Source organism: Varanus komodoensis, unplaced genomic scaffold (genome assembly GCF_004798865.1).
Source record: "Varanus komodoensis strain SLA01 unplaced genomic scaffold, ASM479886v1 scaffold10, whole genome shotgun sequence".
NCBI lineage: Eukaryota > Metazoa > Chordata > Lepidosauria > Squamata > Varanidae > Varanus > Varanus komodoensis.
In genome coordinates this window covers 19,682,557-19,703,463 of record NW_025335269.1, presented here as the reverse complement: position 1 = coordinate 19,703,463, position 20,907 = coordinate 19,682,557, and the positions used below count along the sequence as shown (strand labels likewise).

The following is a 20,907-nucleotide window of genomic DNA, read 5'->3' as shown; positions in this document are numbered from 1 at the left end:
TTACTGCCTGGATTTGCCTTACTGCTTTTTTATTTATTATTTATTAAAACATTTCTATGCCGCCCCATTCGCCGAAGCCTCGGGGCGGCTCACAACACAAATTAAAATACAAGAGATAACAATATAAAATAAGTTTTTTACATTATCACCTTTTCTGAAATAATAATACATTGCATAAGATTTCAAAGGCCAAACTTTGAAAATATGTTTTAAAAATGGCATTCCCATTCATCAGATTATTAACTGTCCTAATCAAGGTGGCAGAATGAAATTTTGTATCAGAGAAAGATAAAGATTCCTCAGCAAGTTTTAATTTTCCCTTTATTATTAGCAACTGAGTGGTGAAAAATTATCTCAGGTTTACAACTGTATCAAATCAAATTACTGTACCTTTCATGCATGTAGTTGACTCCAAGTAACAACTGTATAAACCATTCTATTATTTGGCTTTCAGAAAATGTGTTGCCAGTAGCTTTATACTCTTGAATTTTAAAGTCAAGGTCTCGACCCTGAAACACAGAAGCAGATTAATATTTGGACAGCTTTACATCTTAATTGAAGGTAATTGGAGAAACCCCCTATTGATATGAAGAGAGTCAAGATTTCTCTATTTATCTTTGTCAGTGAATACTAATACATATTTACATAAATATACACCGTGGATATGTTATACTATTCAAAATACAATGGGAATGATCCAGACTTAGCAGAATGTAAAGTGCAGTCTTAATTCCTACAGATAGCACTCTAAGAGGGCTTAGGATGGGGTAGAATTGCCCCTCCACTGGTGGAGAAGAGCTCTGCCACTGTGCTTGTTATGGTCAGGCATAAATCTACAACTGGTGGTAGATCCTGAGACTGGACACTCCAGAAACTGGGCAGGGTACAGGCATCCTCTATTCCTGCAAGGCCACAGGACCAGGAAATCCCAGTCTGCATTTACATTCAGACAGTGTGAGGCAAAAAATGCAAATGAGAGTAAATAAATCCATTTCTACCAAGCCACCCTGGACAGGGCAAACCAGAAGGGCTTTGAAAGTTCTTGACAGAAGGAATCTAGGTGGGCCCTGAGCATGCATTTTGGACTGGATGCAAGGTCTGACTCAAATTAGGCAGCTGTTTGGGGTAATATTATTAGGGAAAATCCTTACTGAGGATGATTAACTCATGACAAGAATGAGTAGGAGGGGAAGGGGGATGCAAACTTTAGCAATGGTTGGTCACCAGATGGCTGTAATGAAGCTGAGCTCTAGCTGAATAAATCAGCTGTGCAGCAGGACTCCAGCACCTTGCAACTGAGCACAGTTGCTAAAGGAAGGGTGGCCACTGTGTGTCAGTGAAGTTGCTTCCATCTCAGCCTTCTGAAAGCCTGCAGGGCATGGCTTGAAATGGCTCTCAAGTGAGAGCTAGAATGTGTTCAAAGTCACTAGATGAACAATGAATAAGTCACTAGTCCTTGGAAAAGTTCTTAGAATAAATGGGAACAGAAAGACAATAGCTGGGTTGAGACAACATGAAAATCCACACTCAAGGGTTGAGTAAAATTAAGTGTGGATTGTTATTTTGTGACTTATCATATTGACTTATCACGTTGTCTGAACTTAGCTGTGCTATAGTTTTTAACTATAAACAATTATGTATCATAATCCAACAACAAACTATGGCCATTTTCATGGGTTGTTCGTGGTTAACAAACCATGGTTTGTTAGTGTGGCTGTGTTTAAATAATATGATAACCTTTCAGTGTGGCTTATCATGTTGTCTAAACCCAGTCAATGTATGCTTCAGTTCAGGAATCCATCCAACCATGCCATCTCCTTTTTTTTTGCCTACTGATACCTCCCATTTATACAGAGATGCTGTCATTTTTACTGCATATGGATCCACACTTGAAGAGTGAGTTTGCTATTAGTGTATAGAAAGCTTTGCCCCAGAGATCCTGCATCACAATAACTTTTTCTCAGCAGGTTAGAAGAATAAGCAGTGAGCATTCTCCATTCATGATAACTGCTAAAAGCAGCAAACCTCAGACAATATTAAGACTTAAGAGACCAACATTTGTTTTCACTAATAAGAAAATCCTTTAACCTAGTTGATACGCTTAGAACCAGCTAGGCCTGATATAGTTATCCACATGTCTCTCCTGTTCATGCATAAAAGGGGGGAAGGTTCCTATTTACATGAAAATGGATGGGTGAGAAGGGGAGACTCCCTCCCTCCCAAAGTTAATGTCACTCTGCTCTTTTATATGTGCTAGGCTGGGACGCAAAGGCTTAAAGCACTAGAACTCTTTTCCGTGTAATGAACAGTCCTCACCACACATTTTATACATTAATGGACACATGAATCAAACAGATGCTGTTGCCTCATTAAATCTAGCTTGGCTGAGGTATCAGTCCATATAAACCTATACCAGTGGAGCTTCATGGACAAACTGGTGCATTTTCAGCAATGCAGAAGGGGCACCATTGCATTGCATTGCATTATACCTCTTCCATAGGCCTTTTCTATACAAGTTTAATTGGTGAGATATGGGGCTCAATTTTCATAATAAATGCATCAGCAAAATTCAGGTTGTCAAAAACTCCTCTCATATGTTCCTAGGTATTCAGAAACAATTGTGCTCAAAATATACAGAGATCATTATACAGCTGTATTCTGTCTAATACTACTAACATTTTAACATTCTGGGTTCGGCTGAAGTACAGAACCAGGAAAGCAAGGAACCTCCATTTCTTCTGTGTATATTTTTTTTTCCACTGAGGACAGTTGCAAGCACCTCTGGGCATTTTGTCACAAACCCATCAAAAAGCACACCACCAGACACTATTGCAAATCAATACAATTCTGTTCTTATACAATAGGGGTTTTCTCACCACTGTCACTCTTTTAAAGAACACTCACTTAGCAACCCCTGAAAAAATAACACAGAGGACTCACCTCACAGTATTCAGTAATAATGCAAAAACTCTCTCCTTCTACAAAGCTGGTATAAAATTTGACAATAGCTGGATGGTCTAGCCTGGACAACAACTTTGCTTCTAAGTTGGCTTCAACTGTTTCATTGGGCTTGAGGTTCCCCACAGAGATTTCTTTTAAAACTTTCCTGTTGTTAAAAAGGTAAAACATAATGTAGGTTGCTTTCATGCTGGCTCTTTTTTCTACAATTCTTTGTTCCCTTACTACTGACAAAAATTTGGTGGTTTCTGTGCATCACATTTCAGTGCTGTCCTTCAAACAAGTGTTTTTGCAGACCTGACTTCTTGTGATTTTTAGCAAAGAATGCAATTGCAGCACCAGCGTGTCCACTGAGAACAGGCAAACTGCTATGGAAGTTTTTCAGCACTCTTGAGCCTTTAAAGTTTCCTGTTCAGTGGCCCTGCCCATTTTATTGTTTTTGTATATTTTTCTTGGATGATTAGTGAAAATAACCACTTAACTGTCCTTTGATTTGCTTAATTGTTATTAAGTGATAATTTATATTTCTGTGGCAAAGATAAGGTGTTATCTCAGTTTTTTAGTTTCATTTTGAAGGAAGTAACTCAGTGATTGAGAAACAGAGAGCCAAACAACCAAGTCATGAAGCCAAGGAATGTGGAGGGGAGAAAAGGTAATGATGATTTGAAAGAAAGTGTGCTATTTCCTATCTCATCCTCCCAGTAGTTTTATGAGACAGGGGGTCATAGGGCAAGGTGAAGTGAGAGAGGGGTGAACTAGTGACCTAGTAGTTATAAGCATGCAGGCATAATAGGCTGATGAATATTAACTCACACACCTTGAATAGAAAATAGGCTAATTATAATACACATGCAATGTATGTAGATGTATGCAATGGGATGAGATGGGAAATATGTAGGTGGATGGAAAGCTTGTAAACCCCTAGTACCTCAGCCAATGAGGGAGAAGGGGAGGGCTGTGGCAGGCAAATTGAGGAGTAAAAGATTTGTGTGTTTGTATTTTGGAGAGATTCAGATAGAGTGGGTTCTCCCCGTATATTGCAATAAAGTGAGGGAGGAATTGCCTCACTCTGCTGGTAGTCTCAGATATTTAAACTGAACAGAAGTACTTTCACAGTTTTTTGCATAACAATTTTTAATGGCAAATTAGTTCTAAAAAAGGCATAAAAATGACAAGGCACTAAAGACTAGGAGTGGATGGATAGCATGTTTTAGGCTATGTCAATTTTGCATGTGTTTAGTTTTAAGTCTATTCCATTCTATTTCTACTTTAATCTGCAACTTCTTTAAAGGATTTGCATGAAATACATATTTTCTTTCAAATTCTTATTCTCATACATATTTCATTTCAAAATATGCATTTTAAACACATTTTGAGACATAATTTTAAGCTGGGAACTGCACTATGATACTCTGAGACACACAAGTTGCAGGGAATAACTAGGTTTAGATTTCTACATTAGTCTGGAAAAGGGGTTCATGTCAGTTTATATCCGAATTCCCTCTATTTCAGACAGCCCACTCCCCAGCAGCAGGAAGAGATGATCCTCCTCTCATCAGCATTCCAGGCCCTAAGCCAAAGAAAGGGCACTTTATCCTCCTCTCAACTTCCCCATCCCTAGGCAGCAGAACAGTAGGACCAACAAGATGGAAAATGCTTCTCTCCTGGCAGTTACCTCATTCCCATTGCTGTCCACACTGAAGGGTATAATGCTAAAGGCAACATAATAGCTTTCACACTGCAAAAGTGACACCAAGTTGATATCATTATTCCCCTGTGAGACCCCACAAGCTTAAATGACTAAACTAAATGATCATCAGCATGCTGAGATCCTCACCATTGGTACTTTCAACAGGAGAAATCCAGACATAAGAAATAACAATGAATATTTTCTCCATGTGTTTCTAGTGCTATTCCCCATGTACATGGGCCACAATCTGGAGAGATACTATAGAAATGCCTAGGGCATCCAGTGTGCTTTCGGACTTGTTATTTTCTTTTGGGACATCATATCATATTCCCATTCTCTGTCAAAAGCTTTCAAAGGTTTTTGAAATCACCCAAAGCTTATGAAATGCTTGCATATATATGCAATTATGTATTACTCAAAATTATATACAACTTTCTATAGAGGTATCAAAATGGTGAGCATAAAACAAAATGTCATCAAAACATTAAAAAAATAAAATAGCCCCATACAAAATTAATCAGCAATACAGCTACATATGTCGCTGTACCCTGCAAACCATAGAGGGCTGGGTCACACTTTAGAGAAGGCCTGTGGGAAAAGATGACTTTAGAAAGATTTCCAAACATCAGAACTGTGGGAGAAGGTTTAATGTCAACTGGTAAAACATTTGAGAGACAAGATTTCCATTTTGAGGAACGCACCCTCAAATATAATATGGTAGAAGCGTTTAGAGACTTCATGAAAGCAGAATGAATTAAACAAAAGTACTCCTATTGAGACAGGATCATAATAAAACTCAATGGCAACTTCAAAAATAAGTTTACAGTGTCATCCTATTGCCACTAGACAGCATCTAGATGGTCATACGATTATTCAGACTCCCAGCTCCAACCTTGAGAACTCATTCTGAGCTCAGAGAAGCCTCCCCACTTTGTAGCTTTTTTCAATACAACCATGCCTGCTGCTTTTCCCTGATTGGAAATGCAACTTCAGGGGTGTGAGTTAGTGTTCCGAAGGAGGGGATGGGAAGAAACAGACATGATCATGATACAAGGTATCCTCATGGTGCTTCAGCCTCCTTCCCTTGCTCTCCAAGGCTCAACACTTAGCTGAAATCAGCTAAGTGTTTTGCATAGTGAGAAAAGCATGGAAGCCAGCTTTGTCTCCATGGTCCTCTTGCCTTACATAAGATGCCCATAATCCTTCAAGTTGGAAGAGTTATGGGCAACCAGCTTCAACTGTGCTGTTATTATGATGATGCAGTTTATTATTATTAAATAATATTTTAATATGGAAGAGAAGATAAGCAATCAGGCAAGATTGTCGTTAGGCAGAAGTTTAATAAAGAAAAGTATGCTATCTGTATCAAATAATACATCTTCACATGCATTTTAATTGGGCAAACATCATAAAGCATAATCCTGGTTTATATCAGTACTAGCTGAATATATGAATACAATATCGAAAGGTGTTTTTTGGAAGATCAAGCTATACCTTTCTTGGTTTGAATAAATCAAAAGGTAAATTTCAGCTTGAATAGCTAAATAGCTGCTGTTCACAATGAGAATTCCAAAAAAGCGGGGAAATAGTCTGTTTTGGATCTTTTTATGTTATTTCTTCCCAAATATCATCCATCAGTTAGCTGGCAATAATGTGTGAATGTTTTGATATACATATAGCTTGCCTAAGACCCATCTGGAAATCTTGTACTAATACATGGAATCTGCTTGTCTACATTGCCACCAACTTGCTCAGTGCTATTAAAATAAGTAATATCTACTGCAATCTTCTCATCTTTGACTCGACACCATAACATTATTTCTTCCTGCTCACAGATCATGTCACTAAATTGTCAAGCAGAATGAGTCTTCTTTAAATATCACTTAATACAAGATCTTTATGCACCAAAGACAGCAATAAAAACCTGACATGCTAGGACAGCTTGTCACCTAACTCGCTCAGTGATTTGGATGCCACCATCACCTGTCAAACATTGTGACAAATATTTATCTTATTAAAATTCTGTCACTGGATAGCAAATCAAGAACCTGTACATTTATAAATTAGACACTGGTTTGCTGCCATACAATGGTAGTTCAATATCATCCTACCACTCATATTACCATTAACTGAAGAAACTTCTACAATACCATCAGATTTATTACTTATATACAGTACATGTAGTATAGAGATTAAAAAAACAGCAGTTGTAAAAAGAGAGTAATATACTTTTGCCAAAGTGTTACAGAAATTACCACAACTAATAGAATTCTAGAAGAAAATAGAAATGTTTCTGAGATTTACCCAGATTTTTTATTAAACATCACATCACTCGAGACTGCATTGAATTGGCCCCAGCTTTTCACAGTGAAAAACTCTGCTGAAAGCTATGGGCCAATCATTTATGACAAATCACATGCAGAGGAGGTGAGAGACAGGGCTGCTTCACACAGGCATGAACATTACTTGATTTCTCTGTATTTTTATATAGCACACTTGATTATTTGTAGCAGCAAAAATATTTTCTTAAGCAACATGTCTTTCAGCTTGATTTTGATGCAATATGAAAACACTATCTTTACTGTTAAATCTGTGATGGCTCATTCACACAAATAATTATACAAGTATAATTCACACCAGAGGTCCATCTCCTCCAGCATTCTGTTTCCCACAATGGCCTGCTAGATGCTTCTGCGAGGTCCACAAACATTATTTGGAAACATGCTGCACTGCCTCTGAAAAATTACCAGAACAAGTAGCTGCTGCTATCTTCCATTGATTTATATATCTGTATCTCCAACTCACCAATTTATAAACCAGTTTCAAGAAATGCAATTTATTTTATAGGGGACACGAGATCAGGGACTACTCGAGGCCATCTGCATGATGCCAGGTACTTTTTATTAGATAAACACAACATGGTCAAACAGTTCAACATTTTAAAGAGCAATTGCTTAGGGAACTGAAAGCGCTAATCCAATGTTTAGTGAATTACATATTTAAATATTCCATATTCATTTGGGAATCTGCTTGTTTATTTTCTGGCATTTCTTCATCTTCCCATTACAGAAACTGCATATTGTTGTCACAATAAGCTTCTACATATTCCATGCTTTTGCAAGGCTAAACTGGGGAGCACTTGACTACAAAATGTAAAATGTAAAGAACTGCAGAATGTACAATTGATGCGAAAGTGCCAGCATTGACAGACACAGAAGCTTTTGAAATATGCTGGAGGATATTCAGTAGACACAAAGAAAGAGTTGGTATTTTCTTAATATGCATGGCTGCTTACATGTAGCAGGTATTTTGTCCCAAAACTTGACAATTTATCACTGCATTGTGAGAGGTCAAATGGTTTTGCTAGCATCCAAAAAAAAAAAAAAACCCACTGTTGGTCAAGGTAGAAGAGGTAAGCTGATAAATGCATATGCTACATGAAAAACCATGTTTGTGCAGTACTGGAGTTCAAGTGAACAAGAACAGAATTCCCTTAAAAGCCTTCCAAATCCAATATAGCAAGGCCTGAACTGAGATAGACAGGACCAATGTACCTGGAGATGTAGGTGGAGAGGTCTGCATGTGTAGCCCTGATCCTCTATCCATTTTAAGTCCTTTTTTTAACTACAGCAGTGGTTTTCCCTAATTTCACAAGTATACCACATGCATGCACATATGAGAGAGGGTGGGGAGCTTACTTAGTAAAATATAATAATAGGATAATCATGTGTATATTTAGACAGAAAGACATCCTACAACTTCCAGCATGGCTTAGTGCGGGCATGGCTTGGGCACTGCACCTGAAGTAAAATGTGGTTAGCAATTTCTAAGTTCATTTCTGCCACTTGGAAATGAGTATAAACAAAAGCATTTATATGGTGTGATATAATGGTTAGAATGTTGGACTGGGGCTTGGGGGATCTAGGTTCTAAACCCCACTTTGCCATGCAGCTCTCTAGGTGACCTTGGACCATTTACTGACTCTCAGCCTAACCTAGGCCACAAGGTTGTGAATAAAATACTTTTATATACATACTTAAATACTTGGGAGATCAAGGAAAAGCTAGTACTGACTGAGCAAGAAAGAGATGATAGTATTGTGATGAACAGCTTAGTCAAAAGTGAACCCAGGCCTATTGTGAAAAAAGGCAAATGTGTATTGAATATAATAAAAGGAAGTAAAAATAAAACTGGCTTGATGTAAATCTGTAGTGCAACTATGCTTGTAATACAGGCTGCATTCATAGAATATGACAAACAATCCTTCATGGTTGCCATGGTTTGCATTTTTTTTACCATGATCTACCTGACAGATAGATGATCAAGCAGTTTCTGTTTTATCATGGTTTCACACAGTCCTCCCAGCATTGGCACATATTCCATTAGCCACTGCGCCTAAAATTCTACCCTATGGTCATTGCTCCCCTGCTACATTGCATGCTTCTTCCTCATTGGTCCAGCATGGTTCTTCTTCTTAAACCAGAACTGAAAAAATGAATTAAATATATCCATACTTACCATGCATTCATTAGCGAAATAAACGCCACTAATAACTTCAGATACGCTTAGTTTAACATTGTACTGTCAAACATTTATTTACTATCTCACTGCCACCACTTAGACCATAGAGTGGGTCCAAACTAGAATAAGTCCAGACACCCATATCCCCAAAGAGCCTCTGCAGCTGTGCTACTAATGCTCTCTTCAAAATCTTTCCCCAAAGGGTACATTTTTAACTGGGCGGTGGTTACCATAGACCTCTAAGTTGAAGGAGGGCTTTTTCCCAGGGAAATAGCAGGCACTTTATACTAGGCAGGGGAGGGTGCAGATTTCCTGCCAAAACCGTTAAAGCTGTTTAATCTTCCTAGCAATAGGCACTGCACAGGTGCAGCACCCTGATGCACAGAGGCCACAATAAAGAACACATTTACCATTCCCTGAGCTCAGCTGATCAGCCTTTCACCATAACTGGCCAGGGTCAAAGAGGCACATGGTCGACTGCATCACTATATGTTATTACCCATGATGGCTTTGTGCTGCCTTCAGGTTCAGAGGTAATATGCCACTGAATATATGCTGCTGAAGAACTTAAGAGAGCGTTACTGCCCTGCTTACAGGTTTCCTGGAGGTATGCATGAGGCTGGCCAAGGTAGGAAAGAGGTTCATTGACTAAATGGGCTTTTACTAGCAGGATCTTTTGTACTGCATACCAGACTTCACTAATTTGGTACAGCCCCACCAATGTTTTGGACTATGATTTCTATCAAGCTAAATCATTGGTCATGCTGGGATTCATATCTGGAGGGTTCCAAGGCTACTATATGCACTGTGAGAAAGTTAAGTAAAAAATAGCCTGGTATAGGGCTTCTTCTGTGAAGCCACATGTGTACTGCAGCAATTCTAAAAAATTAAAGAAATATACTGTTCCTTCTCTTGTACAGGTAGACATGTAGACAAAGATTTATGCTAATATTGTGAAAACTAGCAATGGAAACACATTATTTGGCAGTGTTCTTATATTCAAAATGTAGAATGTTGCGGAAATAATAAATTAACTGCCAAGTCAAATGTAAATTTGCTACATGATTGCCAATCAATATGTAGGAACAGAAAGTCCATTTAAAAATGGATTGCAATTGGCCTTGCTTGGGTAAGGAGATTAATCATCAGAGGGTGTCTGAGGCCATATGCTGTAAATTTAAAAGACTGATGCATTAACAAAGAAAGGGAGGGGGAGATGCAGTGACATCAATGATGAATTCTGCTTATTATGGGAAGAAGTACTTTTTCATTCAAAAGAAAACAGATTTATGGGGATTAATGTGGGAGAGGTGGGTAGAAATCAAATATTTGTGTTTTGATTAAGCAACCTCAATGCCTGCCTGCTGCAGTTTCATTATTTTACACAAACAGAGTTATCTGATAAGGCTGTTGGACAGATAAGATCGCTATTAAATCCCCTTGGTCAGCAGAATAAAGGGGCATAGGGAATTCACACTGACATTACAGGACCATTGAACAAGGAAGATGTTACCACTCAGGAATTGCTTACATTGAAGCAACACTGCCAGTTTGAGGAGGAAGTGGAATCAGGAAGTTTCAGGCACAGCAGGGAAAGAGGTAACATTTTTGTGCCTGTTTAAGGTTTGCTCCTTCCCATCCTATACTTCTCATACCAGCAGAAAGCAGTGCTTGTGCTCAGAACTGGGCCTATTCAGAAGACTGTGAGGTGACATTTTAGTACTCTAACCCTCCAAGGATGTCACAAAGAAGGAAAAGACCTCCTCTCACTCCCCCCAGAGTGTAGGGACACAGAACTTAAACTACAGTACACCAGGTGCAGGTACCACACAAGAAAGAACTTCCTACCCGTCAGAGCAATATGACAGGGGAATTAGATCCCAAGAGAGGTTGTGTGCTCTTCCACATTAGAGACATTCAAGATGAAACAAGACAGTTATCTGAGTGGGATGGTGTAACTGGTGCCCTGCACCAGCAGGAAATTGGACCTGATGGCCTTCTCGGAGCCTTCTGACCCTAGTACTCTATGATTCCTACTAACTCTCATGAAGAGTCCTGTGCTCTTACCTATACCACAATGTTGGAACGTAGGTTGCCAACAAGTACCACAGCACTAAGAGTTGGAGGGGCTCAACACAGGCACACACCTCCCAAATCAAGATGTACTTGGCACAGGGCTATACTGCTGAGCTATCAAATCAAGAAATATGTATGTAAAAGAATGAACAAGGAAGAACACTAGTGATAAGACAAATTAGTTTGTTTACAGCCCATACTTGCCCAAGTGATCACAGGGTGGTTTATGATAAAAATATAAGAATGAAAAGCTACATAATGTTGGCAAAACAGTAAAATAAAACAGCATGGAAGTGCTACATAAAATACTGCCAATTTTAAAAATATGGCTAAGAAATGGAAAGAACATTCCAAAGGTGTGGCTCCACCCTCAAAAAGGCTGTATCTAAAATTACCAATTATTTTACCTCTGAAGGCAGGAAGATTTGGAGGATCTCACTAATGGGCAGGCTGGTAGGGGGAAAGGTCATCCACATGATTTTGTGAAAGGGAGCAAAAATATACCAAAAGTCGTAACAGCCAAGGAGAACAAAATATGGACAAACTGATAAACTTGTAGTCTCAGAAACTTAGATATATTTTCCGTAAGGACACTACCAACACCCATCCATCAGAGGGTGTTGGTTGATCTCTATCCCAGTGGTGAAGCGGAGGCCGCAAGAGCAAGATACACACACACAGGTGGGCAAATGAAGGACAGACCATGCCTGAACACACACTGCTGAATCTACACTATTCCATCCATCTAAGCACTCCAGTATGTATAGATCATTCAGACATCCACAGGCAAAACCTGTTTCCCACTTCTCTCTCAAATACAAGGGAAACATTTTGACTTGGCAACCTTCCATTGTCCTACAGATAGCAGCAGATCCTACCATAAAATAAAAAAGATATTTATGCCACTAGCATTCTGAGCAATGTGATGCCAGTGCTTTCTGGGGAGGGGAGGGGAGGCAACAAAAACTGCACTTCATCTATTGCTAGTGCCATCCAAACACTTCTGACTCATCCTTCCCTGTAGGATCAAAACCAAGGGACAGAAGGCAAATATCAACTGTAGACAGCCCTGCAGTGCAATTCCCTATACTAAAGAATTGCTGTCTTCGTAAGATCATCTTGCCACACTATTAAGCCTGCAAAATGTAAACATCAGCCAAGCTATTTGGTTAGTGAACACCCAACAAGGTGATGAGCTGAATTAAAACAGATGAAATGGTAAAGCATCAGATAAGGACAGTTTTTCCCTTATTAATTCCATAAGCAACTGCTCACAGTTACTCTTACAGCTGCTACCTATCTTCATCTGTCTCTCATTTCTCTACAGCCAGTCAACCCTTTAACAGAAAGAGAGGTCAAGATATCCCCCAACTCCTGGGCTAGTATCCTACAGACCAAAGGGTTGGTTTACAACAGCAGCAATTAACAATGCAAATAATGTGACTGAGACAGGCTACTAGTCCATTCTAATCAGTTATCACACCACTGCTTCTCAGCATTTTCTCCTCAGAGTCCACAGACAGCAGGATTGAAGGGACTGTGTGTATTGCAGGGATGTGTGCATTGTACCACTCAGCACCAGCTCCAAAAGACACCCTTCAGCACTGAGCTCTTTTCCTGGTTTCTATGCATGATAGAAGGATGAAGGAAAGGCTACAGGAATTCCCCTGGGGGAAGTTGCAATGCCAATGATATTTGTTCCTCTTTGCACCTGCAGCTGTGTGGTTTCAGTGCAGCTGTGTGATATGGACACCCAGGGTTCTGGTTTGTCTCCCTCTCCCTTTTCCCACACTTAATTGTTACCACCCTTCTCCCACCCACACATACCCATAAAGTGCAGCCTCTGCAAGTCAGAGCCTAATTTCCCAGGGTAAATCTCAAACCCGCACCCTCAGGTTCCCATCGCTCTGCTCTTTTCATATAGACCAAGTTATAGTGTTTGCCTTCATGATATTGCTGCTATAATTTGCATCATTCTGAAAGTTTGCTCCTCTGATACAGACACCAACATGTACATGCAGTATATAGTGTTTGCAATAATCTGTGGGATTTGACCCTTTCTCCAGGTGCAGTGTGGGTGTCAGCTATTCAGCTGTTATGCCCACTGTGCCACAGAAGATATTTAGGCTTTTCCAGGTATATTGGTGTTCTTGTACATTGCTGGTGGTGGGAGTATGCATTCCATGACATTTTCATGGCATGCTTACCATTGCCAAATATAGATTTCTGTCTTCTACATATGCAGAATCTAGTGGTATTATCAGCAAGCATAATTATGATGGATGGGTGAGAATGAAATTGCCAGGGACATTGTGGGAGTGGTTATGAATGTTACTTTAGCTCTCTTTTTTCTAGTGCTCTTCTGGTGCTATTTTACCACTCTATTAACATCAGATTGTGACTATTTCGAGTTGGCACAAGCAGTGAAACCGGAACCACCAGCAGAGCAAGACCTAAAGATCTGCCTCAAACTGTACAGTAGTTTTTTAAGTGTTATGGATACATTTATGCTCCTGTGTTCAAGATATTAAAGGTACAGATTTCTAAAAATAAGCAATGCATCAAAATCCCTACTAAGCAGTCTTCTAATCTCTTACCTCACAAAAGTATTCCCATCAGCAAAGGTTTACATACAGATTTATGCTGCAGCAAGTTCAATGGAGGAAGTAGACTCTCCTGTCCCCTCTCCCAGTAAATGAGAAGCTGCTAAATGTGGTGAGCTTTGGTGGATGAGGGGAAAAAAGGCCAAAAAATCTGGCAGAGGAAACTTCTGTGAATGGAGCCCTACTCTTAAAGAAGGTTGTAATGCAGTAAATATCAGTATTAACACCATAACCATAAACTCCCAGACCAGGACAGGTATGTAGGCCATGGACCCTGTTGGGAGGCTTGAATTATGGAAGGAGGACCTATCCTGGGCTTCTGGTGTGAGATAAGAACGGATGCTGGAATTCTTGCAGACAAAAGGTCAGGCATTTCCCCCATAGAGATTAGGCAAAACAACCCTGCAGGGTGGATGATCCATTGTCCTGAGACACATGTTCAGAGAGAAAGAGTAAAATATTAGGACAGGTAATTCCCCCCCCCCCCCATTAGACTGTCTGTCATTCTTTTTTCATGTGTGTTAGGCAGGAAATTCTTTTTCTCTTTGGAAATACAGAGTAAAAGCAGGATACAACAGGAATATTTGTTGTCTGGACAACTTTTGGTTAAAAGCTTGTGCCTACTATATATTTTTTTCTGATAAATAAACTTTCCTTTCTAAGAACTGTGTGTATTTGTGTGAATGCAAAACCAGGGCTTGTTTTCTTTGGCTGTGCATGGTAAATCCCAGTAGAAAATCCCAAACCTTTTGAGGCAAGCTGGAGGGCAAGGGCCTCCTTTTTGAGGTGTACTGCCCCCTAAGATCACCTGGCACAACAAGGTAGGTCTTAGATCTAACCCCAAAATGATTGCCAAGGATGTTATTCGACTACTATGAACTATCATTCAGTATACTACTGCCTTCTACGAGACAGTACCAATGTAAGTAGCAATCACATCTCCCTTTGTGGGAAATGTTTGTGCATGTTCCCTCAACAATTTTTTGTATTTTTGTATTTAATGGTTATTTATTATGTGCTATTGTATTTCAATTTTATTGTGTTGTAAGCCGCCCCAAGGCTTCGGCAAGGGGTGGCATAGAAATGTTATAATAATAATAATAATAATAATAATAATAATAATAATAATAATAATTACAATGCTATATTTATTATTACAGAAGTACAGTATGACATTCAATTTGAATAATCTCCACTAAATTGCTCTTGCCTATAAAAGTTCACAACAAATATATTTGTTGTCTTCAAGGTGTCACAAAAAGCTCTTCCCAATTTATATTACACTTTTGTAGAAAATTGATAATTCCTAATCATCCTTGCAGTAATCCCCTGACATAAGTCACTTCTGCAGGGATGGCAAACTGCTTGAAATAGTCTGACTGGTTCCTGCTTATGTGAATCATTTCCAGGATGCACTTGGGCAAGTTCCTGCCCTGGTTGACCTATATATGGAAGTGGTTGCTGCTATTGCTCCTAAGTACACTCTTCCTTCTGACTGTTGACCAGTGCAAAACCTGATCCAGGGGTTGGGATTTAACCTGTTCTGGAAGATCAGGACCATACCTTATGATCCTGTGCTGTAGTGGCTGTGGCAAGAGCTAGATTTGCACAGTTGTGTTTGGTACACCAGCATCAACCTCCCCTGAATCAACCTGATTTGGCAGCAGTTATCCAAGCTTAGGTAACATCATGACTGGATTACTACAGCATGCTCTGAGTCAAGCTATTCTTAAAGAGTGTCCTGAAGCTTTGATTGGTGCAAAAATATATCAATTACCAATAGGTTCATGGTATTGAAATCTTATTATATGATTATTGAAGGACTGCAGTATTTGCCTGATATTTTGCTAGCCAGTTCAGGCTACCAGTTTTAACTTTTAAAGCTCTAAATGGCCTAGAAGCTGGCCATCTAAGGGACCATCTGACTTGTTATAAACCTGTTCAGTAATTAAGATGTGTAAGAGGGGCCATCCTGAGGTCTACTGGCTGAAACAGGCCCGTTGGTTGGGAAAGGATTTTTCCTGTGTCACTCCCAAATTATGCAATGCCCTCATTACAATTGCCCTCATTCTTTCAGCTTTCAGAAAACATGTTAAGACATCTCTTTGACCCAGCCATTTATTTATTTGTTCTAACTGCAATTTTAATGGTTAATTAGTAGTGTTCTGTTTTATGGTTTTATTATTTTGTGTTTATTTATTTAGAAGGCTTCTATGCCGCCCCATTCACCGAAGCCTTGGGGCGGCTCACAATAATAAATGGGTGTTAAATGGGTGTATACCTCCTTGATGTTTGGTCAAAATGATGGCATATAAATATAACCAGTTAATCAATATTATTTCAATTTTACAGCTGTGGAGTTGAGCTCAGGTTAATATAGTTTGACTCCAGGACAAGAAATCCTATGGAAATCCTATTTGTGGTCTAACAAGAGTGTGCCTTGAAAAGCTGCATTTGCTCATGCATTTGCTTTTATAGGTAAAATGATTCTACACAATTTGTTCAGTTAAGTTTCCAAAATGTAGTTGCACTCCTGATCTATCATATTCAACTGGAAGAAATGGCAATTTAATAAAATTAAATTAAAATACAGTCTACATAGCAAACTAATACCACTTAAGTCTAGTGAAAATTTCACAAGATCAAAGTGAATTGTGAGAGATGTATAATATACTGGAGAAAAACTGCAGAAAAGCTGATAAAACAAGCAGAAAAGTTTCCTATCTAAATTATGTTAAAAATGATCCCTACGTAATGATATTTTTATTCATTAGTGACATGACATTAAAATCCTCAGCTCTCCTCAGGGCAACTGACATATGGGGAAAATATCATCTCCTCTGCTTATTTGCACTTGGGAAGGCATTGATAATTTATTTTTATTAGCAAGAAACTAACCAATCCTGCTATAAATTTGTCACTTCAACACTGATTGTAAGTTGTTTACTGTAAGTTGTCCACAAAACAGTGTTAAACATATAACACCATTAGTGGCAAAAAGCTATTTTACAGACTTTAAATCAGATTTTACAGATTTACATTCTGATGAGAAGCTGCAGCAGCTGTTCTCGAACATTTCTTCAAAAGGTGATGGACTTTAATACAACCACTGTTTTTCATCAAGGAAAAATCTATAATTGCTTTTCACCATGAATTCCTTGTTAATATGAACAAAGCAGTGCTTTAATTCCTTCTAAAAAGAACAGGGATATACCAGCATAATACTATCTATCCTTACTTGTATACCTAATTTGAAAGAAAATCTAGCCATTAATACAAGTGCTAAATGTTGTGTTAACCCTTGATACTAAACACATTTGATAAAGCATGCCAAATGTATATTTTATCAAAAATTTTAGTGTTAGTGCAAAATATAGTGGTCCACCTCCTGACCCACTGGGATGGTGGTAGGATTTTATTCCTTGGCTCCAACATCCACAGTGCTTTCTGCAGCTTCCAAGAAAGAATGAAGGTGTTGGTAATATGTCCTAAAAGTCTAAGCCCATCCATACTGAATGATTCCCTCCTCCCTAAGCCCTATCATGATTTCTGTGATGAATTGTGAAAGCCTCTTGAGCATACCATATACATGTCACTCGAATAAAAAAGGCATAGAAAGGAGATATGTACAGTAAGGACCCCTCAACATTGAAACTCTCTTCCCCATAACATTCATCAATGCACAAGTTTGAGCATCTCAATGCAGAAAAGGAAGATGTTCCAATATAGGCATGAAACGCTCAACTGGAGACTGTAGATCTACATTAAGGTTTTCAAGAATTTATACTCTCATTTGAGTACAGGAAAATGATCTTATAAAAGAATGCGCTTAATGCACAGGAACAGGAAGGAATGGATGCTGAACAAAATAATTAGTTAAGATAGAAAGTATTCCCTGTTAAAGTGAATCTCTACACCCATTTTTACTTTTCTCTGAGGAAAATTATAAATACTTTGATTAGCTTTTAAAAGCTCTTTTCCCCCTTTAAACTGAAACTTAAATATTTATAGTTTAATTAAAAGAAGTTCCTGCAGATACAGAAAATAATTATTAGGAATATTGCTGAACACATGGTATGTGCAGCAGTTATCAGAAACTCAATGTTGTGCTACTGCCATCTACTGTTCAGAGCTGTGTTATTTGAGAACTACATCCTCCTAGTTCAACCTGAATAGCCTTCTTTAAATGTCACTTGTGTCAGTCACTGCTAATTTCAGTGGAAAACAAACTTTTCTCTGTAGGTTTCAGTGTCAAGGGCTAAATAATGTGTTTACAATATAGTTTGGGTGATTACATTTCATGAAATATAGATTTGTAGAGCTTAGAAATAGTTTGAAGGCAAATGTATACACACTCATCTCTGCTTCCACCTCTCACATGCAAATCCCCCCTCTTCTCTAGTTTGATGTAACCATACTTAATGCTAATTAATTTTATTCCTGCATTGGCATTAGCTATGGTTAGAGCTAACTAGGATTGCCTGACACCATGGTAAGGGGAGAAAGAGATTCTGCAAAAGTACTGCATACACCTGATCTCCAAACAGGGTAGATTTGATTTAAATCAAATCAATTTGAATCAGTAGTCAGTAATACCAGTTTTAAATCACGGTTTTCTATATAATTTGAATGCATGTCTGCCTTACCCATAGGTAGAGGAACTTCATGAAAATGTTCCCAAACTGGGTCTCTTTTTTGGCCTGCTGCCATGACAGGTTTTCTACTTCAGGGAAAGAATATGATAAAACTCAGACTATTTGCAAAAAGATCCAAAGACTTATGGAGTATTCTGCTCAAAATGTTTCTTTTTTAATTTTACTGCTTGTCCCTCCCTCCTCACACTTAGCTTCTTGTGCAGATTTATTCCACTCCCAGCAGTCTTCTATTCATTGGATTTTTTGAAACTTAGCACTTAAGAGGTCAGGGATGACTTTGCATACATAAATTTGCAAGTGAACAATGTTGTTAAGGTCTTTTTCTCAACTCTGTATGTTTATTTTAAAACATTTTTGCTGTGAAGAAGAGGCATGTGATCTCTGCAGTCACAAATTCACAATTTTGAGAACTGTAAAACCAAGCATCTATGATAATATCTTCTAGATAGAAAAATTGCCCAATCATCTTACAGAAACCTCTGGAAGAGCATGACATTGTGAATGGATTAATGGAATTCATTTACCACTAAATTTAAACATTGCATGAATATATAGCCTCATACTACATAATTAAAAACTAATCCATATTTCCTGATGAATAACCTTTGGACTATAATGTATCTTAAACAGAAAACTATCTTTAGATAGATTTTTCCTCAAAAAGCATTTTATTTAAAAATCAATTAAAATCAGATTTAAATTAAAAATCCAATCTAAATCAACACTGATTTTCATCCACACTTTCTTTAAAGCATGCATTTAATACTTTAAAAATAGTTTTGAACAGTTAATATTACAATGCAGTTCAGGCAACTGCATTTGCTATCTGTGCCTGGGAGACAGGATTGTCCTGACTCCCTATGCATATCCATCAACATTTCCAGATGGAGACTATATGAGTATAAACTGCTGGAAATTCTGGAAAAGTCAGGCTCTATTACCACAAAGACAGAACTGTAAACATGCAGAGTTTCTTGGTGTGAAATATCTGTTCAGAAATTATTGAGGAATGGGAGGTGTTAATGGACATATTCTTCACCCCTCCCTGTACTAAAGTAGTAATTTGGGATTAAATATGCTACACTCCTAGATTACAGGGGTATTCATCTGTTGTATATATTATATACTGTTTTCATATCTAAGGATATATCATTAGAGATTTTCTCTCAAAATCAACAATCTGCAAGTAGCTAAATGTAAAGTAATTTCAAGAAATATTTTCCTGAAAAACTGACGACATAAGGTGGTTAAAGCATTTAAAAGTGGGAAATGGAAAAACCCTTTGATTTCCTTTCTATATTTCTAAAAGGCTCTTTGGCAATGACCTGTATGAGCACAGTTTTGGACGTGGGGTTACACTGAGGCCATAAAAAAAACTCCTTGGGACATTTTTCACTGCTCAAATGAACAGGGTTGAGGATGGAATATAACATACATGTGGAATATAGAATCTAACACAAATACAAACTTTAATTTATAATGAGAATAATAGAGAGGCCTGTTATACTTGATCATACCACCATAAAGAGATTTGAAGGTCAATAACTTGAACTCCATACAGGATCAGCTACTTCATATCTCAATTCCTAATCATGTTTGGCAGTCAATATCCATCAAAGCCACCACATTTTGATATGTGCCTATATTCTTCTTCACATTGAAAAGTATATTATGAGGTTCAGTGGAACCAGCTGACAAGATGCACATTTTTGCTTATGAAAAGCTGTGTGGACCTGTTGCTTCTACAGGGGCTAGTGAAAAATGAGAAACTTGCAAAATGTTAGCATTGGCTTGAAAGCCAGTGTGGGACTCAGGAAACCCAGTTTCTAGCACACATTCATCCATGAAGTTCCCCCAGTCACTTACTCTCAGCATAGTCTACTCCAAGGGTTGTGAGGATAAAATGGAAAGGAGAAAATGGATTATGTAAACCATTTTGGGTTCCTTGGAAAAAAAAAAGGTGGGATGCCTGAAGGACAGTAATGCAATGCATCGAACTTTAGAACACTCAAGTTTCATGTTATTCATTTTAGATATTAATAGATATGAGAACTTTCCATTAATACAAACAATATTTATCATAAATGCTGAGAATTTGTGCTTTTACATATTAATATTGAAAACATGTGCAGAGGTTCACCTCACTATCGCATAGGAAGGTATTTTGTGTAAATGGACCTAAACATTTTCTCTGTTCAAATAACACTGGAGTTCTATGGATAATATTTCATTTAGAGGCCTCACCAGGTAACACTGAACTAGTAAAATCATGAGATGGTGTCTCTCCACTGACACAAGCACTCACCAGCAGGGACTAAGGAAGCAATGCTTTGGTCATAGTTATCTTTGGGAAGCTTCAATTGTTTTCTGATGTCAGTTGTGATAAAGCAACCTCACCCCAAAA

General features: G+C 38.3%; 1 protein-coding gene across 1 annotated transcript in view; it reads right to left on the bottom strand.

Moving 5' to 3' along the window:
• Window positions 1-20,907, bottom strand: part of NEK11 (NIMA related kinase 11) — an 84,184-nt gene that overhangs the window by 57,611 nt on the left and 5,666 nt on the right. Inside the window, exons 2-3 of the mRNA XM_044419162.1 lie at window positions 2,941-3,106; window positions 391-509 (exon numbers count right to left, since the gene is read on the bottom strand). Coding sequence (XP_044275097.1) covers window positions 391-509; window positions 2,941-3,106 — 285 coding nt within the window. The remainder of the gene's footprint in view (window positions 1-390; window positions 510-2,940; window positions 3,107-20,907) is intronic.